The sequence below is a fragment of the Trichoderma reesei genome (assembly GCF_000167675.1).
Source record: "Trichoderma reesei QM6a unplaced genomic scaffold TRIREscaffold_10, whole genome shotgun sequence".
Classification (NCBI taxonomy): domain Eukaryota; kingdom Fungi; phylum Ascomycota; class Sordariomycetes; order Hypocreales; family Hypocreaceae; genus Trichoderma; species Trichoderma reesei.
In genome coordinates this window covers 1,127,944-1,153,057 of record NW_006711157.1, presented here as the reverse complement: position 1 = coordinate 1,153,057, position 25,114 = coordinate 1,127,944, and the positions used below count along the sequence as shown (strand labels likewise).

General features: G+C 54.5%; 7 protein-coding genes across 7 annotated transcripts; 4 read left to right on the top strand and 3 right to left on the bottom strand.

Annotated features, from left to right (window-relative positions):
• Window positions 1-303: 303 nt before the first annotated feature.
• TRIREDRAFT_122160 (uncharacterized protein) lies at window positions 304-1,857 on the top strand (the record flags this gene model as incomplete). Its single annotated transcript, XM_006965837.1, has 2 exons — window positions 304-584; window positions 649-1,857. The coding sequence occupies exons 1-2, from the start codon at window positions 426-428 to the stop codon at window positions 1,855-1,857; spliced, it is 1,368 nt and encodes a 455-aa protein (XP_006965899.1). The 5' UTR covers window positions 304-425.
• A 337-nt stretch (window positions 1,858-2,194) lies between these two features.
• Window positions 2,195-3,523, bottom strand: TRIREDRAFT_22459 (uncharacterized protein; the record flags this gene model as incomplete). Its single annotated transcript, XM_006965514.1, has 1 exon — window positions 2,195-3,523. The coding sequence occupies one exon, from the start codon at window positions 3,521-3,523 to the stop codon at window positions 2,195-2,197; it is 1,329 nt and encodes a 442-aa protein (XP_006965576.1).
• Window positions 3,524-4,957: 1,434 nt separating this feature from the next.
• TRIREDRAFT_108025 (uncharacterized protein) lies at window positions 4,958-7,817 on the bottom strand (the record flags this gene model as incomplete). The annotated part of the gene is made up of 3 exons (XM_006965686.1): window positions 4,958-5,031; window positions 5,100-7,485; window positions 7,542-7,817. The coding sequence occupies 3 exons, from the start codon at window positions 7,815-7,817 to the stop codon at window positions 4,958-4,960; spliced, it is 2,736 nt and encodes a 911-aa protein (XP_006965748.1).
• An 894-nt stretch (window positions 7,818-8,711) lies between these two features.
• TRIREDRAFT_108024 (uncharacterized protein) lies at window positions 8,712-10,744 on the top strand (the record flags this gene model as incomplete). The annotated part of the gene is made up of 2 exons (XM_006965836.1): window positions 8,712-8,762; window positions 9,137-10,744. 2 exons carry the CDS (start codon window positions 8,712-8,714, stop codon window positions 10,742-10,744), a joined length of 1,659 nt encoding a protein of 552 aa, XP_006965898.1.
• Window positions 10,745-11,163: 419 nt separating this feature from the next.
• TRIREDRAFT_62432 (uncharacterized protein) lies at window positions 11,164-13,142 on the bottom strand (the record flags this gene model as incomplete). The annotated part of the gene is made up of 2 exons (XM_006965685.1): window positions 11,164-12,187; window positions 12,259-13,142. 2 exons carry the CDS (start codon window positions 13,140-13,142, stop codon window positions 11,164-11,166), a joined length of 1,908 nt encoding a protein of 635 aa, XP_006965747.1.
• A 3,111-nt stretch (window positions 13,143-16,253) lies between these two features.
• Window positions 16,254-19,781, top strand: TRIREDRAFT_48707 (glycosyltransferase family 20). The gene is made up of 3 exons (XM_006965835.1): window positions 16,254-16,653; window positions 16,876-18,817; window positions 18,921-19,781. The coding sequence occupies exons 1-3, from the start codon at window positions 16,528-16,530 to the stop codon at window positions 19,475-19,477; spliced, it is 2,625 nt and encodes an 874-aa protein (XP_006965897.1). The 5' UTR covers window positions 16,254-16,527; the 3' UTR covers window positions 19,478-19,781.
• A 3,457-nt stretch (window positions 19,782-23,238) lies between these two features.
• TRIREDRAFT_62380 (galactose permease) lies at window positions 23,239-25,068 on the top strand (the record flags this gene model as incomplete). The annotated part of the gene is made up of 3 exons (XM_006965834.1): window positions 23,239-23,393; window positions 23,460-24,707; window positions 24,768-25,068. The coding sequence occupies 3 exons, from the start codon at window positions 23,239-23,241 to the stop codon at window positions 25,066-25,068; spliced, it is 1,704 nt and encodes a 567-aa protein (XP_006965896.1).
• Between the last annotated feature and the right edge of the window lie 46 nt (window positions 25,069-25,114).

Here is a 25,114-nt window from a genome sequence, read left to right as displayed (position 1 = left end):
CTGAGAAACGATGCGCCATATCAATTTGTGGTCGCGTTCCATATCCAGACTTCGTTATTATAGATATCCGTGAATGACAAGGCTCTTTAGCACCGCCACCTTGGAAAAGTGCCTTCAGCCAATCGTCAGGCGCCTTCTATTCAACTTATGCAAGGTACTATTGGACCAACAGCAACTGACATGTTCAGCAGCCTGATTTGTCGTGACACAGCCTCGTCGGCCACCCTACGGCCCAATGTTGACGGCCCAGTGGCTGCACATCTCAGGCAGCGTTCATTGACCGCGTCGGGCGAGGAAAGTCAACCAACGCAACAATCTGCCACTGCTCTTACATCCGGATAGGTCCCAAATACCCGGGCTTGTCCAACACCGGAGAGCATTTACTTCCAGTCGCACTTCTAGCCTGCATACCGAGCTACACTACAATGGCTCCCAGCCAAGCTACCGAGGACTATTACAAGTTCCTCGGTATACCCCAGTCGGCAGGAACAGATGCGATACGTGCCAGCTACCGAAAGCTTGCGTTGAAGTATCATCCAGACAGAAATCCAAACAATCCTCAAGCCACAGCTCAGTTCCAGCTGGTGTGTCTCCTCCCCTTATTGTATTTATGACAATGACGAACACTGACACAAAGTTCCATTACAGCTCGAGGCTGCCTACTCTACTCTATTTGACCCTGAACGGCGACGGGTTTACGATCTACAATACGAGTCAATCAAACGAAATTCAGCAACAGATAGTGGCAAGAACCCGCCGCCGCCGCAGTCGAATAGCAACAACTCCGACCAGCTATACAAGATACAGATAGCAAAGCTAGAGGCGGCAATACAACAATTACGAAATAGGGAGGATGAACTTGCAAGTCAATTAGCCAAAGCAAAGAAGGAGCATAGCATTAGCCAGGTAGCCCTCGGCAAATTACAACAGGAGGCAGATAGAGTAACAAAGGAAGAGGCCAACAGAAACAGCTGGTATGGTTATTTCTTCGCCAAGAAGCAATCGGAGGAAGAGAAGCAAGCGGCGCAGCGGCGCATGGTGGACAATAGGGCCGCTCGAAGTGTGCGAGAAGCAGAACTGAAACGTCTTGTGGCCCGTGTTCTCACTACTCAGTCGCAGCTCGATGATATCCAAAGGCGGGTGCGGGAGAAAGTGGACGAAAGGCACAGATTGCAGATACAGGAGATGAAACGGCAGCAAGACATTCGACTAGCCGAACTGAGGCGACAACAAGCGATGCAGAGAGAAAGAGAGGAGAGGGCGCGAGAAGACGCAGAAAGAAGACGCAAGGAGGAACAGGCCGAACGATTGCGAAAGGCTCAAGAGGCTGAACGCGTATGGAGGGAGCAAGAAGCTGAGAGAATACGAAGAGCACAAGAAGCTGAGAGAATTCGAAGAGCACAAGAAGCCAGATACTACGAGGGAAAATGGGACGACGGGGGAAAATGGGACGACGGGGGAATATGGGACGACGAGGGAAATCCGGACGACGAGGAAAGTTCGGACGACGAGGGATATCCGGACGACGACATTTTGTTCAGATTCTGGGACGACATGCCAAACAGGAACTTCTATAGAGAAGAACCACGACAAGGTGCAAGCCAGACAAAGGCCAGGGGCCAAAGGAGCCAAAGAGGGCAAGGACCTAGAGCGGGAAGCTCAACTAGCGGACAGTCAGCGAAAGGACCAGAAAGACGGAAATCTTCCTGTCTGCACAGGGCCTGGTGGGCGGAGGTGGAGGGACGCCACGAATGCGAGCGATGTCTAGAAACGACCCGCCGTTTTGCGTTTTGCTGCCCGGGCTGTCATATGGTCGCCTGCGCTGGATGTCGCGATACTTTGAAAAGAGGATGGTAGCCGTACCATGGGAATACATGTTCAATTGTATGGAGAAACAAGAATGGCGAACCTCGATTGAGATGCAGTATACGGGCATACAAACATAACATACTGGGCAAAGTGGTTGCTAACGAGCGAGGTAGACATGACAAGCTTCCTCAAAGTCTCTCTTACATGTTGAAAAAGCTCTGCGTGATGCATTCGAACGATGTGTAGTCTTCAAGTGTCTTATTGCTAAAGTATGTTGCAAATGATACACGTAGATATGCCTCAAAATTTGACTAACGACATTCTTGTCTTTATCCGATGACTTTCCAACACCATCTTTTTCTTATTTCCCCCGTCGTCTTTTCATCTAACACGTCGTTGCATCTCCAAGGCCGTAGTCGGTGGCTGCCAACAGCAGCTCCATGAAACCAGCACTGGTAGCCCTGAGGTTCGAGTTGTACTGGGAAACAGAGGGATAAAAGGGGCAAGACGCGGCGTTGTTGGCAAAGCCAAACTCAATCGTGTAAGAGTGGATGAGATTCTTGGTAGGATCGGAAAAGTGCCTCGAGTAAGCGTAGTCATCACTCGCGCCCGAGGTGGGATACAGCTGCGCCGACTGAAAGGCCGTGTAAGAGCGGCCGCCGCCAGCAGTCAGAGCTGAGGCCACGCGCTTGGCCGCGGCCTCCTTAACGTCCAGGTCCGCCTGGGGGACATACTCGCCGTAGCCTCGGCCGGGAGACGGCGTGTCGGTCAGGATTCCGCGGACCTTGTTGTAGGTGCCATTGAGGAAGTTCATGGTCGGGTAGTCGACCTGGTTCTCATCGCTGCCCCAGTTCCACAGGACGTCACCGGCATACGAGTGAAGGTCCACGAACCAGCGGACTTTGGAGTACGTGTCGAACACCCACTTGATGTTCTTGGTCTCGGGCTCAGAGAAGGCGCTGGCACCGTGGTACGTCTCGGAGCTAGGAGAGGTCGAGCCAACGCTGGACTGTGCCGACGAGGCGAAGAGGTTGCGGAAGTCCCAGAGGAAGTCAAAGTTCCGGTTCAGGTCGACTCCGGGGGACTGGCCCGAGTTGGGGTTGCGGTTCTTTCGCCAGCAGCTGTTGGTGGACTGGTCATAGGCCACGCCGTCGGGGTTGCTGAGCGGGATGAAGACGATTCCCGCGGCCAGCGCCGTCTTCACCTGGGCGTTGCTGTACGTCTTGGAGCCGTAGGTGAGGCCGGTGTTGTGGGCGTTGGCATACAGCAGATCCGAGATGAAGTAGAGCACACTGTCTGCGGAGCCGCGCTCTCGGGCGTGGATGTTGCCGTTGAAGAAGACGCGGTAGGCATCGGTACAGTTACCTCCGGTACCGCCGACCTTGGCTCCGACGACGGTTGCGCCCTGGGCCGTCTTGTAAGGAGTGTTGAAAGTTTGAACTCCGTACGTGTTGGCCAGGCCCTGCAGACCGCTGGTGACCTCCTTGACGTTGAGAATTGTGCTGAAGGAGGTGGATGAGGACTGAGTTCCCAGTCCTCGAGGCGCAGTTGAGCCACCGCTAAATCTGTCGCCGGTGCCGATGGGAGTTCCGTTGCTGGACTGGCGGCGGACGACTGGCTTCAGGCCACTCGCCTCGTCTCGCTCATGGGGAAGAAGACACGCCGAGGTGGCTTGGGAGAGCGCAAGAAGCGCAACGGGGATAAAGGTCTTCATCTTCAGCTATTGATGTCTGTACTGAGACGAGAAGGATGAGATGGCCTCTGAGGGCCCAGTCGAGAGCCGATCAGCCCCAACTTATATTCAAGTCGAGTGTCTTAGTCTGATACTAGATGGTCGTGTTTGTTGATGTCAGGCGCCCTCTTCGTGCCTCCTTGCCTTTCGATAGCAGTGTCACATCAGACAGGCACGGCAATGCGCCTTCATCCGGAAGTTGGGAGCGGCCGAGACTGTAGCTGCCGAAAAGAGGCAGGGTTCCTCTGGCTCGCGTAGTATTATTTGAAAACCAGAGGAGCTGCAGCTTGCCCTGAATCGACTGCCGGCCGCTTGCGCGTCTTGGTTTATAGAAACAAAAGTGCCGGCCCCGCTCACGAAAGGGATCTGCATCTCGTGGTCTGCGGTGGCACAGACGGGGTATGTAAGGAGGGCTTGCAGCGTCATGGGGGCTGTCCTCCCTCCCTAGGCACCTTAGCCAGAGGCCAAGGAGGAGGCTGGTATCACGGCTGGAGGTTGGCGATCGGCACCGTCCGATGAAGTCCCTCGAGCCTTATTTGTGTAGTCAAGCTGGTATCTAATGCTCCGAAAACGTCGTAACACTGCTTTAATACCGATTGTGCTTCTTGATACGTGTGCCGACAATTGGCCTATTCATGTAGTGAGCACTCAACAGTCCTTAACAAGCAGCATAATTCCCAGGTACTATTGCTATAAATGTATGCAATTGCGTCTGCAGAGAGCAAAAAAATTTTGTCAAAGAAGACAACATGAAGGACTTTTTGTACATCACGACACTGCAAGGAATCTTTGTGCATTGACGCCTATACGAGTACACGGCGCACGGGGGAGATAGCGGCAATCAACACCAGGTTAGGAAGGTCACCAGGGCGAGCGCCTACGGCAGCGGGATTCTCGATCGCGGGAGACTTGAGAGGAGATTGTCCCATGAATTGGCAGCCTCTACTGGACAGTTTAGAGATTAGATGCTGGTCAACCACGACATCGTTGGCTACCGAATGCTTCCTTCTCTCCGCCACTCTAATAGTAAGAACCCCCAATGTACCAACTGGATTGATTGAAGTACCTATCTTAAGCACCAGCAGGCTCCATGCTGTGATTGAAGCCCAACATGTGACGATGCTGTCGTGATTGTTGTTCATGCCTGCTTTGTATTAGCTGCTCCGCCGGTAACAAAGAGGCAGCTCCGCGTTTAGCTTAACTTGTCTTATAAAAATAAGCCTAAAACTAGGTAGAGGAACTTTATCTCCTCAGAACATGACTGGCAGGCAGATCTCGGACGGCTTTCAGTGCATGGCCGAATTAGGAAGGTGATGTGTCTCTGTGAAGAAGCCAGCCGCTGAACAAACTGTGGAACCGAGGCTCAACCCGTGAAGACTGGCTGCCTGTATCTGTGTTCCTTACAACAGGGACTCTTTACAACTCTTCGAATATTCCGTAGAGTCTTTTCAGCAAGATGTAAACCAGTTCAAGATTGTCAAGGCGTCTATCTATACGAGTTCCAAAGCTACCAGGCTTCCTACTTCAACTGGCTTGTCATTATCATGAACCCGCATACCACGGCCATCGTTAAACTCCTTCCACGAGTGTTTGTCATCCGACAATTCGTCGATAGTAAGGATATCGAAGCCGTCGAGGCCAAGCTCCCCATCCATTACGCCATGAACGAAACAATCGCCAATAAGTCGAAATCTTCGAGGCGAATGAGAGCAAGTGCGGTTCTCACAGCAGCTTTCGGGACGTAGAACCAGTGGTACCCTGCTCCCAGGCACAATGTATACTTCGTCCCCTTCTTTCATGAGCATTGGGCCCATACCCATATGCCCGTACTTGGCAAAGAAGCGTCTGTCATAATAGAACTCTTGGCTCTTGAGCTGCTTTTGTTCGGTGTCTCTGTCAAACACACTCTTGTTCTGGAGGATCAACTCCTTCTGTTGTCGGAGCAGTTCTCTATGTTCATTGATCATCTCTTCTTGCGACTTACGGAAGTCGTCGCGGTGAAGATATACTGTCGGCTGAGGCGCTTCCCCGGGCTCTGCAACCTCTGGTGCATATTTTTCTCCTGCGATTTCTCGACTAGACAGTCCCTGAGCATAGTGCACCAGACGGCCATTAAGGAGCCTCATGGCACCATCAAATGAATCATCCAGGCTTGCGGATTCGCTCATCAGGATGTCTTCCCTTGGCCTAAGGAATCTGCTATGTTGGAGAAGCCTAGCCTCACTGATAAGCTTCATGTGCTGGTGGATAGTCTCGATGTGAGCTTCTTCTTTGCCATTTTGGCCAAACAGCTTCTCACTTTGAGAGAGAAGCATTTCTTGCTTGTCGAGAGACTTCAGTGATGCCGAATAGAACTCGTCGACGTCATTGATGAAGAACATTGCTCGCTTCGATATAGATAGTCGTATGACCTCTGCAAATCGGTCGTAATCGAGAAAGAGAGGAGCGAGTGTCTCGTCCGGATCTCTTCCTAGAATAAGCCCTCCGTCTCTTGAATCAATATCACCGGCCTGGAGCCGTCTCAGGGATTCATCCGGGGTCTTCTTCATGTCGGAAAAGATTGTCCTCAGAAACATGTCATGCGTATACTCAACAGGCCGCGCCCGAGCCACTTTTGCCCATTCACCAAGCACCTTGGCCGCTATCTCAGCGTTGAGGGACTCGTGTATTGGCTCTGTGGTCTTCGTTACGGTTCCAACTTTCCTACCAATAATCCTCAGAGATTGCCCACTGTGGATGATGGTGCTGTATCTGGGAAGTTCTCTGAGGCCATCTGTGTGATAATACATCGCCAAATCCCCACAGATCTTCTCAATCTCTGGTCCGACAGTTGGCGAATGGAAAATGCTTGTTCTCGGGTCCCGTAACCGCGCAGCATATTCTGCTCTTAGAAGGCGTTGAGGGTAGTATTCAGCCTTGAGCTTGCCAAGAAGCGAAGCTATGTCGTCTCTTATCAACTCCGATACAGATTTGTTGTTCTCCGTCATCAATAGTAAACTGATGCCCTTGCAGGCATCATATAAAGTGGAAAGTTCGGTCCGCCGGCGCTCGATACTCTCACGTTCTGTGCTCCAGTCAGGAATCCAAGATGGGATATCTTGTCTTACTTTGCGGCTGTGATCCCCATTGAGAACAGCGAGCGACTTGGTGTTCCTGATAGCCACAAGAACTGGTGCCATGTGCACTTCGTCCACCTGTAAGCTGTAGTCAGGCCGTAACACGGTCGCTTCGTTGCATAGCCCTAGGAGCGCGTACACTCGGTCCCGCTCATCAGAAGTACGGCGAAATCCGAAATATCGCAGGAGCAGTAGAAGATTTGTTCCTCGAGATTGAGCCCAATGTGTACGGAAATTGTCCAAGTACAATATACGTGTGGCCAGATTGAAGACTTTCGCGTCGGCCGTTGACAAGGAGCTAGGATACTTCCCATGGATAGACTGCCAGTCACATAGAACCTCCGCAGCTGCGACTAGCAATGCCCATGGCACTTCAACGTTGCCACATCTTACGGTCAGACTGTTGGCGACAACGGCCTCCTGGACAACCCATATGCGATCCCACCAGGGAGCGAGTAATGTATGTCGCAAAGCCTCGGCAAGGGCAGCCATATGAGCATCGGGGATATCCTCCAAGACTCCAAGTGGGTTTGGGATTTCCCTGGACTGACTCACAATCGTCAAGAAGGCAAAAACCTCCAACGGTTGAACGGGCTTCTTCAGGGACGATGTCTTCCAAGCATCGATATACTGGCTTGCAAGCAAGAAATCGGCTTTGCAGCCACCGAACCTTTGAAACGGGCGTTGATCTCGAGAAGATGGGGGCTTAGGCATGCCAAGTTGCAGTCCACTGCCGAGAAAGATTATCACCTCTACTGCCCTGCTATAAATGTCTCGCATCTGAGCAACCTGGGAGGATCGCTCCTCGGTGTTACTCTGGTCAATGCACTATGCTTCAGTTAACGCATGTCCTACTCCATGTTACGAGAGCGTAGCAAACTTACGAGAGCATCAATCCAGAGAGCAATGTCCGCGTCTTCGTGTCGCAAATGCCTTAGGGCTATTTCGAGATTGGGCGTTACTCTGGCTTTACGCCCATTGACCAGGACCTCGGGGGGTACTCGACTCCAACGCCCCCAAGCATATGACAAGGCCTTGTACGGGGGGTACCCATCTCGTGAGCGGTCGAAGGGCAGAAGTGTGCAACGAATCTCATCTTCCCATTGACCCTGTGATAGCACGATCAAGCGGAAGAAGCCAGGTTCTGTATTCGCGGCCATAACGGCAAAGTCCTCGCAATATCCCTACAGCGGTTTGGGATCTGGGAAGAAATGAATTGGTAATCCATAATCCATGGCACTCCTAGGCATTTCTCCCATCTGCATCGACCCCCAACTCAGTCAACCAGAGCCTAATGTGTGCATTTTTTGTTGGGCATCAGCCGGCATGCAGCTGCGCCTCCGCGGGTGCTGAACCAACGCCAATTGGAGTTGCACCTCCTAGCACAACCACGGAAGAGCTGTCACACAAGACGAGTGATGCAGAACTCATCGCATACCATAACCCCGTTTCTTGATTCAGCAAGGGGAGAGACGGTGGTGTAAGGCGTTGGGCGTAGCTCACACTATAGAATATCTCCATGTAGAAGTACCTAGGAAGGCAATATCACATTTACAAGCGTATCGACAGTGAAGCATAATAGTAGCTGTTCATCACGGTAAGATTTATGCTTACCTTAGACTACCTCGACGGGCATGATGCTCTCACGATGCCGAAGTTCGACATGTGCAAAGGCATCGCTCGCTGCTGTGAGCTTCCTGTCCCATCCGTACGTTTAAAAGGTACATCATATCAAATCGTCGAAAGACCATATCAGATGCACCAAGAATGGTCTTCCCATTGAGATACCAAGCCCGGTTTAAGCTCTTCATCGCCACTTACTCCTCTTGGCAGAATATTCAGCTCAACACTGTTGTCATATATCAAGGACAACCTCATCCAGTCTTGGACACCGAAGGGCAGAGGGTGGGGTTAAGGCCAGCGATCTCGACATCAATAAGCCCTTAGGAAAAAAAAAACTCTCATCCAAGGATGATACAGTCTATCATGCGGCACCGGAGAGTTTCTGGCAGAAAAGAAGCAGTTTGGCCCAGTTCAGCCACCAGGCAGACGACATGTGGGCTCTCGGCAAGACACAAATTGTGTCTGAAAAGTCGCGAAAAGACGTACGTCGCCAGAGATTGTCAGTGTATCAGTATTTCCAGAGATCACGCCTCAAGCTTGTTCAGTAGGCTGTCTTCATGATCGTCGTGATGAGGCTGCAGAAGCAAAGGAAGAAGATGTTCCGTCTTGGCGTCTTCCTGTCCCCAAATCCCCAACGAGACAGGCTATTGCAAGCCACAATTTCTACTCTTGACGAGTACTGATTGTCTTGTTCAAGTACCTCTGCTTTACGGCTGTCAGACTTTTAACTTTGACAGTGCCTGTTCGGTCAATTCCATGTCATATCGCCCGCCGTATTGTTTCTTGTGGTTGACCTCCCCTCCATCGCCCGTTCAACTTCCACCTCCATCCTGTATGCTGAGCAAACAAACGACAGAAACAAGTCTTCCAAAGCACAATGTCCTGGGCAAGCCTCAGCACAGAGATTCAATGGCTCATCCTAGACTACCTGCGCGACTCCAAATGTCGCCAGTACGAGCCTCCCGCCCGCCGCCGAGCGCGCAGAGAAACAACCGGCATCTCCCAAGCAGCCTACGCATCCGTCTGCCGCGAATGGAAAGAGTTATTCGAGAAGGCCAACTTTGAGAAGCTCATCCTCCACCAGGACGACGTCACAATGCTAGGCGAGATCATTCCGCGATGCGGCGCGCTTGTCCGCTGGATCTGGCTCCGCATCGAGCTCCCCTCATACGACTGCTCCCTGTGCGATCAGCCGGAATCGGTGGAGGAAGACAAGATCAACAAATATCTCTTCACCGATGCTATTTGGGGTCTGTTTGAGATCCTCAGCCAGCTGAACGATAAGCATCACCCCGGCATAACCCTCGAACTAAGCGCGCACTCGCCCAGCCTCGTGGACCACTATGCCCAAGAGCTAGGCTGCATGATCAATGACACTGCATGGCACACATTAGGCGGAATCCAGTCCCCTCGGTCCCTCAACGACCGGTTCCATCGCTGGTGGTTCGGTCAGCGGCGGCGCATCACGGACGCTGCCGCCCTCAGAATGGTCGGTCATCCACAGGGGCTCCGTTTCGACTTGCGGGCACCCGCTGTCAAGCGCATGGACAAGACGCTTCCCAGGGTCAGGGCCGTCAAGGCCTTGGTGGTCCGCGGCCAGTGCTATCGACATTTGTCGGTGTCAAAGGCCCTCGACCCCATCATCAGAAATCTCACTCAGTTGCGCGATCTCTCCTACGAGTGTTGGGAAGGCTATGACACGGCCGAGATCAAGGGGCGACATATCCGATTGCGCGAAAACAAGATATTGTTGTCAGAGACGCTGAGGTACCGCCGAAGCTTGCGTAGAATCTGCCTATATGAGGGCACCAGTCGCTGTAATGAAGATCACCTCCGCCCTAGTTTGACTTGGAACCGTTCCGTAATTGGTTTTGGTTCTGACCTGGCAAAGGCAAGTCGGAACTTGAACGAGCTGTATGTCAACGACCTTGCCGAGGCCGATGACTTCTTCCGGCCATTTTGGGGCACAGATCTCCAAAAGCGCGCGCCGAGGCAGATGGTCTGGAGGAATCTCAAACGCATCTCTTTGTTTGCCGAACTGGTTCCCCCCCTTTCGTACGATGGTCGGATACAGGCCGCCGGCCACGCTGCCTGCAGGATGCCACAGCTCCAGTTTATGGAGTTGTGGTATTGCAATGGGCAATATCAGTGCGTCTTCACATATGATATCTCGCAGCATGCGCACGATACACACAAACTCGAGCTCAGAAGCTCGTGGGGAGGGCATCTTACTCCAGCCACCGTGCAGGTCTGGAGGAGCGCCGTTTGCGGCCGAGGGCTGGGAATGGAACTCGAGGTCCGCGGGCAAGGCGAGGTGTGTTTTCTTCCACGGGGGCGTGATCTCATGTGTGCGCTGGTGTTGAGAGGGGATGCGTTGACAGAGACCAGCCGACGGCAGATATTGGGTCAACATGGACACTCGGGCTTGGGCAGGGGTTCAAGACAGATGAAAGCCGACTACTAGCATAGAGCATTGAAGACAAGCGCAATGTAGCGACACTAGAAGGAAATAGATCTATTTGGCACTTGCAACAGCAGCATCAACAAAGACAGTAGTTTGCTGGGATGCTGGAAAGCCGCTCCTTGCTTCATTCCTCATGCTGCTTGGACTTGATGAAATCGAGGCGGGGGACATGCAAAACCTTGACGTTGCTGTCACTGCAGCTCTCTTTAGTAATATTGCGTTGAGGTTGACTCTTACTCGACTCTTACAGTTAGACTATAGTACATACATATCGGTCTCATATTACTTTTACACAACAACGAGGGCACTTCAAGTCGCTAGCCCAGTCGAGACTCGGGCAGATTCCACGCAGCGACATCACTCCCGAAGCCGTCAACCCCGGCCTCCAGAAGCGAACCGTGGTAGAAAAGCAAGGAGCCCTACAGTTCTCCTGCAAAACCTGCATTTGCAGCATAACGCAGCTGATAATCCCTCAAGTCAGCCCAGTGACGCAGCTCTTCCTCTTCGTCTTCCGCCGTCATCTGGAGCGGATCTGGCGCGCGGGTCTCTCCCACGGGTACGGGGCCTGTCTTCTCTAGCTTCATAAGCACCTCGAGAAGCTGCGACAGAGCCTCTTCTGACTTGATGGCAAACGGTCCTTTTCTCTCGGGGGCATCGTTGAGCAGCGTGGACGCAACCTGGCGAATCTTGTTGATGAGAGATCCGCCATTCGGCTCGAGATTTCGCTGTGAGATGGAACCCAGCACGGTAAGGAGGTTTTGCACGATAATTTCCCGCTCGGCAGACATGAACTCGAAAATCTCCTTGTCGTCCGCATCCTGAAGGGCCTTATCCTCGTCACTCGTCCCTTCAACTTCGAGAGTCTGCTGCTGCTCACTAAGGTGAACATCTCTCAGGTTGAAATACAGCTCCACGAAATACGACCTCGTAGCCAGCTGCGATACGAAAATGTTGGCCTTTTGAATCTCGTACTGCAGCTGTCGACGTCTTGTAGGCTGCGTCTTGATGATGTTGCGTACGTCGTGTGGCGGCTGCGTGTTGGGCCACACTGGCGGGACGTACTGCAGGCCGGCGTCTTCCATGCCGGCCAAAGGGTCTGTTTCACCCCCAGTGTTCCCCAGCTGGAGCTCTGGGGGGAGGTTATCGATGATGCTCTTGGCAGCCAAGAGACCATCTCTGAGCAGCAGCCTTTGGTCTGCCCATGGGAGGGTGCTCATGCCGTACGCGAGCTCCAGGCTGACGACGCCGTTCATGGTTGTGTAGATGTCAATGGCGAACCGGAAGCCCGTGAGAAGCGTCACGCTGCCCTCCGCCGGGTGGATGATCTCGTTTGCAAGAACGCAAATGTCATCCACGTTTTCGGGGTATGCAGGGTAAGGAAGACTGGGTGTAGACGGGGCGATGACAATGTCGGTATGCGATGCTCCCAGCTGCGAAAACGAGCTGCAAGAAGAGGTCAGCAGCCATGACTAGGTATGAGAGACAGCAGACACGGGACAACGGAGAAGCCATACCGAACACCTAGCAAAAGACACCAAAAGATGCGCTTGCCAATCTGGTCCTTAACGTGGTTGAAAGGCATCGAGTCGGGGGCAAAGCTGTCACTCCCAAAGGTGGGCAGCTCGCCAGGGTGTTTGGGCCTGCTGAAGCCGAGCTCTCTCAGGAGAGTCAGCGTTTCGGCCATGAAGTGGCGAGACGCATTCCATTGGGAAGTATAGCCAGATGCCAATCCAAGGAAGTAGCTGGTCGCAGCATCGTCGAGCGTCTTTGGCTGCTTCAGAACCCATCGACTTCCCCGCGTGAGAAGGGCAATGTCACGACATTTTTCAATCATGACTATGGCCTTGGGAAACAGGTGCGTGCTGTGCTGGGCCTTGAGATGCTCTCTCGCGCTTCGCGGAAACGATGCGACCAGGGCGGCAATCATGCTAGCCAGCAGCCCCAAGAACTCGGGCTTCAGGCGATCCTCCCGGTTCGCAAACGAGTGTCGGAATGTGGGCTCGTGGGGGAAGGGGGCGAGCGGGTGAATGTACGTGAAGAAGTCATCCACCAGGAGCTCCAGCACGGGCATTGGCGCAATAGCCTCGGCATCCAAGACGCTGTCCGTCGATATCGTCATGAGCGTCTTGGCGGCGTTCTGGGGCGACGGCGACGAGGGGAAGCCAGGAGGCACGACGGACGGGTCGATGCGAGCCCGCTTGGCGGCTTTGGCAGCCTCGGCGTGCTTGTTGGGCGGCCCGCGCCGCTTGGTCTCACGGTTGAAGGTGCAGTCGACGCCCAGCTCGCGGCACGGGCGACAGGGCATGTTGGAGTCGTCGCACTTGACCTTGCGCATGCTGCACATGTCGCAGGCGCGCCGCAGCCGCGTCAGCTTGGGGTTGATGGTGGGATCGCGCATGACGCCGCCGGGGCCCGCGACGAGATGCTGCGGCAGCTGGCCCTGGAGCTGGCCCTGAAGCTGTCCCGGGAGCTGGCCCTGGAGCTGCCCCGGCGGCATCTCAGGCGCGGGCGCGATGGGCACGCCGACGGCATGGGACTGGGCAACGGCCTCGGCGGCGGCATTCTGCAGCGGATGGTGGTTCTGGATGGCCTGGGCGGCATCGCTGGCGGCCTGCAGGATCTCGAGCCCGTTGCTGGCGTAGGCGTGGGCGGTGGCGTGCTGCGACGGCGACGGCGGGGGAGAGGCCGACATGGCAAAGGCGAGCTGCGCGAGGCTGAGGCTGTTGTCGCGATCGATGGCTGATTGTCGGCGGATATCCGGATGTTGTGGGTTGTTGAAGCGAGGTGACGCCGATACCGAGAGGCGGAAGCGAGAGAGCGCGAGAGAACTGGGCATGGGCGTGGGTGGTCACGTGATACTGCATTGTGGGGGAAATATTACAGGGTAGGTAGGGGTTTTGGCGTGAGCTGTGCCTGGGACGGAAGATTTGGTGATGGAATGGCATCTCATTGTCACATAGATGGGTTGCAACTCTTTGCAATTGGCGAATCGGTGATGAGACCTGGCTCATGTGTGTGGACCTTGATGGGATCTATGAAAGACGTGGTGCTGCCGTGGGAGAGCAAGGTGACACCTGGGTGGTTGGACTGAGACAAAACACCAAAATGGAAGCTATACAGAAAGAAGCCACACACAACCTCACAACACACCTGCAACAGGGCATTCTAGCACACATTGCTGCAGTATGTAGGTATAAATACCGCTGCTTCCTTTGAGATCTCATTGACAGATACCTACCACTTTCCTTCAGCCATATTCAATGCTCCATATTCAATCCCATCATCTCCAGCAGGATACCTACTCGTAGATACCTACCTAGAGACAGCTGGAACAGCTTCGTGCAAAATCCCAACGCAGTCCAGCAAATCCACGCGTAAGGTTGACGTAGCCGCACAAACATGCAGTTCCACGAGACGCTCCTAGCGTCGTTTTCCCACTCAGTGGACAGGCCCAACGATGACGGCTTTCCGTGTCAAAGCCTTTGACAACTCGCAGATCGGCCCAGTAATCCTTGCCTTGGCTGCTGTGACGCGCGACATTTCCCCCCCTCTACTGGCCTCTGGCTGGCTGGAGAAAAGCCTTTCGCATCCACACCTCTGGGCTGGAGTGACGTGGGTAGAAATGCAACTGGGTACGCGCTTGGGGAAAAGCACGTGAAAATGCTCCGTAGATCCATCTGCCACTGTTCGATTCAGGAACGTGCAAGACTTATCTTGAGCCGCAAGATCTACTAGGTACGGTGTCTCATACGCAGACACGTCGATTCTCAGCCTCCCGTGATATGGTAGATTCGAGGTTTGAGCTGATCAACACCCATTGCTTGGTGGAGGTCATCCATCTGCATGTGTAAAGTGCTCGTACGTGAGAATCTGTGACAGGAGTGTCTGCTCCGATGCGACGCTTGAGCGATGGTGTCTCTCTGCGGCTCTAGCAACGCACGGCTGTGGAGATCTGAGCGGGCTGCCAGGGACGGGATCAACAGGCAACCTTCTACTTGTACTTGTACGACCACTACCTACCTAGGTACTGTACTCGTATGCCACACATGCTAAAAATCGCGACGAAGCAGCATTAGCCCAGTACTTGAACCTCTGGAAGAGTGGCCGTTCAAGATTGACACCAGGTTTGAGACGGTGCATTCTGCCCGAGACGCACGATGCATCCAACACAGCTGGGAAGGTTACTCCGTGCCTCAGCCCACTTCCAAGAATTCAGCTGCCGCTATCAACATGGCTGAGATTAACAACCGGGAACGGAACGCTCACCGCTGCTTGTTTAGTGAGGAAAGTCTGAACCTCATAATATGAAGCATGCCAGTTCAGGTCAATACGGAGGCTTGCCCTTCTCCTGAATGAGCTCCTTTTTCTGGGAAGCATCTGGAAAAAGGGGCTGTTCTCACCTACCCGGGGGGGGGGGGGGGGGGGAAGAGTGAGCCATCGCTGCTCTCCCCCGCTCAACTTACTCCGTACGGAGATTCTCCGCTGGTGCCTCGCTACTCCGTATTGCGGGCATCGAGCCTTGTGGTCTGGCGATGGGTTGCCGTGAACCATCTGGCTCCATTGGTCATATTTCGGCTTCCAGGACGCTTGCGCTGGACTTGCCTAGTGCCGCTCCACCGCACCAGGTTGCCGGTGATGGTCATTTCACTGACATTTATTGGCTGTACTGGCCACTTACTCGTATACTGCTAATAGTTCTCAGCAAGGCAGCAAGGACGCCAGCCACTTTCGCACCGGTAGATACCTTGAACGAGGCAGATACGGTACTACGGAGTTGAGAGCGTGAGCGTAGAGTGCAGGTGAACTGTCTGTGGCTAGGTTTCTACCAAACCACTCCGTCAGTCTTCTTGCTGCAGACGATCAAAGAAGCACATAGTTGTACTCAGGGAAAAAGTCTGCATAGACGCTGATTCGGCCCGAGGGTAAACATACGGACAGCCTTCCATAACCCCTCCTCTGTGAGTGAATTTATGGACGTGGTGTTGAGGGCGACTACTGTAGCATCTCAGTGGTTTGGTGTGAATGCCATTTGACGGTTGTGTGGGCTGAGGTTGTGAGAATCTCAGCAGTGTTGCACCGTGTGCCAATACCTACCAGACCCATCCCGCCTGGTCCCCCCCCCCCACGCACGACGTGTAATAGTACAGGTACTTCTCCTATGGGCAGCTGGACGCTTGCAGTCGTGTACCTTGTCGATTCCATCTTGTCGTATGGTAAAAATGCCCCTCTTGTATTGCTTCAGTTGCAGAATGCCGCAGAACAAGCTTCGAACAAGTTACGGCTGACAAGGGGCCACGACCCGCAGCTGGAGCTCCCGATAGGGCGGCGGCCAAGTCACAGGCCATCTCAGCAAAGACGAGGCCGAGAACATCAATCGACGGAAAGGAGATAAACGTTGCGCCCCCCCAGAATACTAGCCGTCGTCTTAAGCCACACTCCTTCTCACCCTTCCCTCCTCCTGCCCATTCTCTCCCTGAACCCGCACAACTCCAGGAGCAGCTGTGACTCCTCCTGCCTCTCCTCTTCTCCTCGTCGTCCACACGTAGCAGGTGCTCGCTGTCGGTCAACAGTTTGAGCCTTCCCTCAGCAGCCGGCACCAAGCCTCCGAAGCGCTTGGCACCACAGTACGAGGCCAAGCACCGCCTAACGCCCTTCTGCCAGCCGCTGACCTTGTACCCCTCCCCCTCCTCCAGCACAGGTTCCTCGAGACTTTGCAAGCACCGACCGACGTCGACAAGACACAAACACAAAACCATCCGGGAACCTCGCGCGCAACCGGCACAATGGCGCGCCGTGAGTCTCTGTCTGAGATTCGCGCCGCCAACCCCGAGCTCTTCCTGACGGGCAACATCATCTCGGCGACCTTCAACATCCCCCATGCTGTGACATACCACAAGGGCGGTGCTTGGGTGAGTGCATTTTCCTGGCTGGGCATCGCTTTGAGGACGTCCTAAGCTTGTCTGTGCTTGAAGCACTTGGCACTGGTCGAGGCGAGATCAAGGCAGACGAGCTTTGTTTGATTTTCTGAGACATCTCCCTCCTCCCTCTGCGTTGATTGCCTCATTCTGCTGCTCTCCTCCGTCGCCCCCGCCCGTGGGAAGCCATCATTCTGACTGACTTTGGCTGCGCAGGATCTGAAGCCCCGCCGTGGCCAGTCGGCCCTCATCGACTCCTTCGCCTATCTCTCGTCCGACGCGACGCCCTGGAATCACACAGTCGTGGCCTGGACAGGCGAAATTGCCAACCCCGACAACGACCCGCTGTCTCCTCCAGATACCCCCTCAGCCGCGGCCACCACCATCGGTGCTGCCAACTCGCTGTCGGCTCCCGTCCCGATCGATGCCACCACTCGGCTGCCCACGCCTCCCCCAGTCGACGGGCTCTGGATCCCCAAGGCAGACCAGACGCGGCTGGAGCACCAGCTGTCCCACAGCACAACCATTCGCACCGTGCCTGTCTGGCTGGCTGACCAGAGCGAGGCCACCGATGATGGCATCATGCTCAAGGACCAGGCTCGCTGGAGGCGCTATGCTGAGCACGATCTCTACACACTCTTCCACTACAAGCAGCACGAGCCCACGGATGGCCGCAAGGAGCGGGCGCAGTGGGCCGACTACTACCGCATGAACCAGAAGTTCGCCAACAAGATCATTGAGATCTACAAGCCTGGTGACGTTGTCATCGTTCATGATTACTATCTGATGCTGCTGCCCAGCATGCTCCGCCAGCGGGCTCCCAAGATGTACATCTCCTTCTTCCTCCACTCGCCCTTCCCCAGCAGCGAGTTCCTCCGTTGCCTGCCCCGCCGCAAGGAGGTGCTTGAGGGTGTCCTGGGCGCCAATCTCGTGGGCTTCCAGTCTTACAGCTACTCGCGCCACTTCCTCAGCTGCTGCACCCGCATCCTCGGTTTCCCCTCTGACACTCTTGGCATCGACGCCTATGGCTCCAGGGTGCAGGTCGGAGTGTTTCCCATTGGCATCGACGCCGCCAAGGTGGAGACCGCCGCCTGGGCGGACACCGTCAACGAGAAGCACGCTGCCGTCCTGAAGATGTACGAAGGCAAGAAGATCATCGTCGGCCGAGATCGTTTGGACAGCGTGAGGGGCGTTGCTCAAAAGCTGCAGGCGTTTGAGCGCTTCCTGGAGCTGTACCCTCACTGGCGCGAGAAGGTGGTCCTGATCCAGGTCACGTCGCCCACCAGCATCGAGGCTGAGAAGGGTGACCCGGAGAACAAGAACGCCAGTCGAGTCAACGAGCTCATCACCAAGATCAATGGCGAATACGGCAGTCTCGGCTTTTCGCCTGTGCAGCACTACCCCCAGTACCTCAGCCAGGCCGAGTACTTTGCCTTGCTCCGGGCCGCAGACATTGGCCTCATCACCTCGGTGCGAGATGGAATGAACACGACAAGTCTCGAGTACGTTGTCTGCCAGAAGGATAGCAACGGCCCACTCATTCTCTCCGAGTTCAGCGGCACCGCGGGTAGTCTCCGCGACGCCATCCACATCAACCCCTGGGATCTGACGGGCGTGGCGGAAAAGATCAACGCGGCTCTGGAGATGTCTGAGGAGGAGCGCGTCAAGATGCAGACAAGCCTCTACACCCACGTCACGACGCAGAATGTCCAGTCGTGGATCACCAAGTTCATCCGCAAGTTCCACGCGGCGCTGAGCGAGACCAACTCAGTCACATCGACACCCCTTCTCGACCGCGCGCTCTTGCTGTCCCGTTACCGCGCCGCCAAGAAGCGCCTGTTCATGTTTGACTACGACGGCACCCTCACGCCCATTGTGCGCGAACCGAGCGCCGCTGTTCCTTCGGAGCGCATCATCCGCTACCTGCAGTCGCTTGCATCGGACCCCAGGAACGCGGTCTGGATCATCTCTGGCCGAGACCAAGAGTTCCTTCAGCAACATCTCGGCCACATCCCCCGGATCGGATTCTCTGCCGAGCATGGTAGTTTCATGCGAGACCCCGGCAGCGACGAGTGGGTTAACCTGGCAGAGAAGTTTGACATGGGCTGGCAGGCAGAGGTCATGGAGGTGTTCCAGCGTTACACGGACAAGGTTCCAGGTGAGTTGCTGTCTATCCCGAGTTTGAGTTGCCTCAAAGAACAATCCTATCACGGGTTAAGGCAAGACAAGACAGAAAGCAGAAGCTAACACACTATCCTTAGGTTCCTTCATCGAGCGAAAACGCTGCGCCCTGACCTGGCATTATCGACTGGCCGAGCCGGAGCAAGGCCTCCACATGTCACGCGAGTGTCACCGAGAGCTCGAGACCGGCATTGCCCAGCGATGGGAGGTCGAGGTGATGCCTGGCAAGGCCAACATCGAGGTGCGCCCTACGTTCATCAACAAGGGTGAGATCGCCAAGCGACTGGTGGCCACTTATCACAACCCGGGAGCCGCCCCGACCGACAAGGACCCTTACCCCGGAAAGATTGAGTTTGCTCTCTGCTCTGGAGACGACTTTACCGACGAGGACATGTTCCGCAGCCTCAACGGAGCATGTGGCACGATCCTGGAAGACCAGCACGTCTTCACCGTCACTGTGGGAGCCAGCACCAAGGTGACGCTGGCCAAATGGCATCTCCTGGAGCCCGAGGACGTGATTGAGTGCGTGGGTCTGCTGGCTGGTGCTGGCGACCCGGCCAGCCTCGAGCGTGTTGGAGAGGTGAACCTGGCCGCTTTGAGCCAGGTGGAGGGTCACATTCCCGCCGAGGAGCTGTAAAGGACATTCGTTTGTCCCAGTGCTTTCAGGCGTGGAATGGCCTCTTGATGGGAAACCACGAGGCTTTCTCCAGATGCTGAACTTGAGTGTTTGGCAAAGTCTGGGGGTGATTCTTTTCCTTTTGACGACTTGCACATTTGAGATGAAGAGAGCGAAAACGGACGCATAGAACGGTAATAGAAACGAAGGATGGCGCGTGGCGTACGGGCTAGTAATGACCTTGTGGCACAGAATCTGTGATAAAGAGTAAAAAAAAAGGAAACAAAGGCCCCCCCGAGAGACAGAAAAATATCAAAAGAAGAAGAAAAAAAAAAAAAAAATCACGGCAGCAAATACGGGACAAAAAGGGGATTGCGGACGCTCTGGTAATCTGACATGGAAAGTTCCGCGATGAACTGGCAAAGTATACAGAGTAGCATCAGTCGCGATTCATTTAGCGTGGAGAATAAGACAAAGTTTAACCTCGACTTGTGTTGCACTGCAGCTGAGTTTCAATCTTGAATCGTGCGTCTCCGGAGACAGAAGCTGACGTTGCCGGAGTAATGGCTGCGTCGATCGATATTCAGTAGCATCGGCCCTATCTACCTAGGCAGTTTCGAAGTGATTCCTTTTTGTGGCTTTTCCCATCTAACAGGGTAATTCAGGATTTGGGCAAAAGGGACGTCGGCTTGTCCTGAGCAATAGCTGAACAAGGCAAAGTGGTGCTATGGGAGCAGAGGACTTGCCGAAGTGGCTGCCACGAGAAATCGTGCTTTTCCTGTTTTTGGCCATCTGGGGTTGTATCGATCTAGAAAGAAAAAAAGTTGCCTTTCCTTATTACCTTGCTTACCTTGCAGGTACGGGGATAATGCCGTCGTTGCCAGCCGTTTGGGTGCGGCTGAAGCACGTGCGTGGCGGCAACTAGGCGAATCCGACCGGTGAATTAATGATTTGGCAAGAGACAGTTGGGCCAGATCTCGTTACATTTGCTACGGAGAGCGGCATCAAATCAGATTGTGCCGTTGGGACATTTATTCTAAGACGAAAAAAGGTGGCCGACAGGTGGAGGAGGCAAAAAGGGCGGCCTGAAACTCTGGCCTTTCTTCGGCAGCCTCCCCCTGTGATGGTGGTTCTTGGTTTTCTAGTATCCTAGGATCATAAGAGGGATAAAGCTGGATGGGAGAGCGGCATGGCTGATGGGAAGGGGGATCTGGCATGTCACAGGCGGGTGTTTGATTCGGCGCCTCGTTCTTCAATCTTGTTCGTGTGTGGCAGAAGAAGCAGATCAAATCTGGAGAAGGAAGATATAAGGACAAGAGACGGTTGAAACTCTGTTTCCGGAGGGGCCGAGGCTGGGTTGTGCAGGAGGCGGCATGAGAAAGAAGGGAACAAACAGGGGAGGGAAGATGCTGGCTGGTTTGGATGACAACAAGGCAAAATGAGGAGATGGTGGCCAGGTCAGTTGATTGATTTCGGGATGTTTTCCCCTCTCGGGGCTGGGCTTTCCTGCGTATCCGTTTATGCTTCCCGTAGAGACGGGCAGGAATGTGGTTTGGTGGTGGAGGATTCATTAGACGTATGACACGAGAGGAGGGAAAAAAGATGGCGACGAAGAAGCGCCGCTGAATCAGCACGGACACGGAGGGCCTGCGGTACCCGCATGGAGGTGATGATATTTGCCAGCGGAGCACGGAGAGCGTATTTCAGATACCTGGGGTCATGGGGACTGGAGAGGGAACTGGAGACTGGGGAGAACTGGAGACTGGAAAGTGGAAGATTGTCCGGAACGCGCGCGTTTTGCATGGTAAAGGACCGAAAGGGACGACGTCTGCTGACTCGGGGGAGTTTTACTTGCTCCATCTGTTTGCTCTTCTTTGGTGTTTTTCTCGATTTTTCGGTGCGGCTTGTGGATGCTTCTCTGGGCTTCTTGCTCTTTTGTGTGGCTTTGGTCGGGGGGGAGGGCTCGTCAGCTTCTTCCCATGGACGCACAGAACATGTACAAGGTCAAAAGGCCTGATAATTGTCGATAACTCAATCGTGACCTATGCCCAGCTTCCTGTGCCCGGTTTCCACGAGGCGCCCCTGACCGCATCCATGCAGGCGATGATTTGTGTTATGCCCTCCCCCCTGCTGATTCCGTATGTACATGATTATGATATTCCCTGGACATACGAGTTTCGACAAGAAGCATCCGCTGCCACGACGTCATCTGGTTGGAAGTGCCGAGGGCAGGCCGGAATCGACGGTGCTTGGCGCTGCCCCACTTGCCGGAGCCGGGGCGGTAGAGACGACGTCATGGGGCGTCCAGTCAGAAGGAGCGGTTGACGGGTTGGAGGAAGGAGTTTGGGGGCGGCCTGCAGAGCATTGACGATGCGATTATGTCTATCACTTTTTTCTTTTCGGGTTCAAAATCGTGAAGAGACAAAGATTGTTCTTGGAGAAGAGATTTACATAGAGAAGACAATATTGCAATGCGCGGTTTAGAATTGCAGCGTTTCAATATTGTGGGCTGGATCTGCAACTGCGGCTTGCTGAATCATACGCATGTTTCTGCTACTAGTAAAGCCTCACCTTAACAGCATAAAAGAAGGATGCAGAAAAAAAAGAAGGAAAGGGAAAACCGGGGCCCGAGTCTGCCGAGACATGGCCCCAAAACAAGAAACCACCGGCAGACAAAGTACCCTTGTAGCCCGGCAGGTAGCACAAGTAGCAGGGCCAGGCAAGATCGCCCTGAAGCACGCCTCTTGGCAGGTGCCGGATACACAGGCGGTACATAAGCTTTTTGCGGTGGAGCTTTTCTCAGGCTGGTGGAGCCTCGGTCAATCGCGATTGCCTGCTTTTCATTCGCCTTCACCTCGCTCCTGCCCGCTGGCTCGGGGGTGACGGGCCAATCATGTCAGGGGGGCCGGCGAAGCAGAGCCCGCTTCCATGTCCGTCTTTCTCTGCTCTCTCACACTCTCTCTGTCTCTCCGGTCTTCGCCTCTCCACAGCAAACTGGAGAACGTCCGCGAGAGTAGGACCGATTTGTGCAAGGAGAGGCTCGGTATGGGTGGGCTGAGCTGTCACCCAATGAAGGGCCCCAAGCCACGTCCTTTCCAGCCTCTTCGCGGTTGTTCGCTTTCGGCCTCACACCTGACTTGCCCCCCTGTGCGGTCCCTAGTCGGCCAGTTCCCCAGGATTCCATTCGCTGAGAGGCCCGTTTTCCCCAAGCCTGAACCCGTGGGGTGGGAAGACGTTTGGCTGGTCCGTTCGTGGTGCTCAATCCGGGGCTAAAGCGCGTGAGGTGCTCGAGATGCCTGCTTCACCACCCACCAAACCGCCGGACTTGGGCCGGGGTCCCACGGTTTCCTGATCGTGACCGTATGGCGTGGGTGTTGTGCCAGCAATTAGGTCATTGGGAGCTGCCGGGGCATCAGTGGCGGCTCTGCCCATGCGGGAGAGGATTTATACCCCGATGCCTCCCCTCCTCCACGACGACTATCCTGTTCGACTGAGACAGCTATACACCACCGGCATTACAGCCAGCATCACCACTACATCACTCTGCCTATAGTAGGGGAGCCAAAGCTTCTGGATTAGCCACAACGCCTTGTCCAGCTTGTTGGCTCTCGTCTTCTCTCGTATATCTATATACACATTCACCTCCACGGTCTCACACAAATAGGGTAACACCTACCTACCTCGTGATAGCCTCAGGCAGACACGACGCCCCTTACTGCCACTCAAGGGCCCCGACATTACAAGCTTGAAAATTCAAGATGCGTTCCAGAAGGGGCGGTTTCATGACCGTTACCTTCGACCAGCATGATCCTGCGTCGGAGAAGCACGATGCCGCCTATGGCCGTCCATCAGTCTCTGGCCTGGACTATTCTCCATTGCCACGTGTGACTGGACGGTCCTGGGCCATGGGTGGCTTGGTCTCAATGGGTGGATTGATGTAAGTGCCGCTTGTCTCAAGTCAAGCTTAAGATTGACGCGACAATGCTAACGTCTCCCTACCCAGCTTCGGTTACGACACTGGTCAGATCTCGGGTTTCCTTGAGATGCCCGATTTCCTGGACCGATTTGGCCAAACCCACTCTGATGGCACCAAGTACTTCAGCAATGTCCGCTCCGGTCTCATTGTCGCTCTCCTGTCCATCGGTACTCTCATCGGAGCCCTGGTGGCCGCACCCATCGCCGACCGCATTGGTCGCAGGCCCTCCATCTCGTTCTGGAGTCTTATTGTGTCCATCGGTTTCGTTATCCAGATTGCGTCTGTCACGGCATGGTATCAGGTCATGATTGGCCGATTCGTGTCCGGCCTGGGCGTTGGTGCCTTGAGTTTGCTTGTCCCCATGTACCAGGCCGAGACGGCGCCTGCCTGGATCCGAGGTGCCATGGTCTGCGCTTACCAGCTCTTCATCACCATGGGCATCTTCCTGGCCGCCTGCTTCAACTATGGCACTGTCAAACACCAAGCTGACAGCTCAGCCAGTTGGCGGATCGTCATTGGCCTGGGCTGGATCTGGACTCTGGTCTTGGGCTTTGGCATCTTGCTTTTCCCCGAGACCCCTCGATACGATTTCCGACATGGTCACGAAGAACGAGCCAAGCAGACCATCTGCCGTGTGTACGGAGCCACAGAAAACCACTGGGCCGTCCACACCCAGATCGTGGAGATTGAGCGCAAGCTCCGCGCCGAAGACAAGATCAAGACTAGCCCTATCCAGGAGTTCGTCGGCATGTTCAAGGCCCCTCGCATGGCTTATCGTATCGCTCTCGGCATGACTCTGCAGATGTTCCAGCAGCTTACCGGCGCCAACTACTTCTTCTACTACGGCACGACCATCTTCAAATCGGTGCAGATCAACTCCTTCGTCACCCAGATCATCCTCAACACCATCAACTTTGCCGTCACCTTTATTGGTCTGTACATGGTCGAGCACTTTGGTCGTCGCAAGTCTCTCATTGGCGGTTCCATTTGGATGTTCTGCTGCTTCCTGATCTTCGCCTCTGTCGGCCACTTCATGCTTGATCTCAACGATCCCGCAAACACACCCACGCCAGGTGTCGTCCTCATCGTCTTCGCCTGTCTCTTCATTCTTGGCTTTGCCACCACTTGGGGACCCATGATCTGGACCATCCAGGCCGAGATCTTCCCTTCACGCTACCGTGCCAAGGGTATGGCGCTGTCCACTGCCAGCAACTGGATCTGGAACTTTTGCATCGGTTTCTTCACCCCGTTCATTACCAGTGCCATCGACTTTAGGTATGTTCAATTGCCTCTCGGCTTTCATGTAGTGAGCACGTTCTAACCTAGCGTGTGCAGATATGGCTACGTCTTCGCTGCCTGCAACTTTGTTGGCGCCCTCATCATCTACTTCTTCGTCATTGAAGGCCAGGGTCGCACCCTCGAGGAGATCGATACCATGTATCTCGAGCATGTCAAGCCGTGGAAGAGCTCCAAATGGGTTCCCCCGCCCCCGGAGCACATGGCCAACATCCGCAGAAAGGCGGGCGTCGATCTCGACGTGCTTGCCGACCACGACAGCGATACCCCCATTACGGACAGTCACGATAAGCAGGTTGCTCATGACGTCCCGGCTCCTTCTCACGAGGAGCATGTCTAAGAACATTATGTATCTTTCCTGTATATAACGCGCTACGACTTTCTTT

Excerpts from the sequence above, each read along its gene's own strand:
- TRIREDRAFT_48707 (XM_006965835.1), top strand. The coding sequence starts at position 16,528 with ATGGCGCGCCGTGAGTCTCTGTCTGAGATTCGCGCCGCCAACCCCGAG. Across the intron at positions 16,654-16,875 it reads ACCACAAGGGCGGTGCTTGG|GATCTGAAGCCCCGCCGTGG; the intron begins GTGAGTGCATTT and ends TTGGCTGCGCAG. Across the intron at positions 18,818-18,920 it reads TTACACGGACAAGGTTCCAG|GTTCCTTCATCGAGCGAAAA; the intron begins GTGAGTTGCTGT and ends CACTATCCTTAG.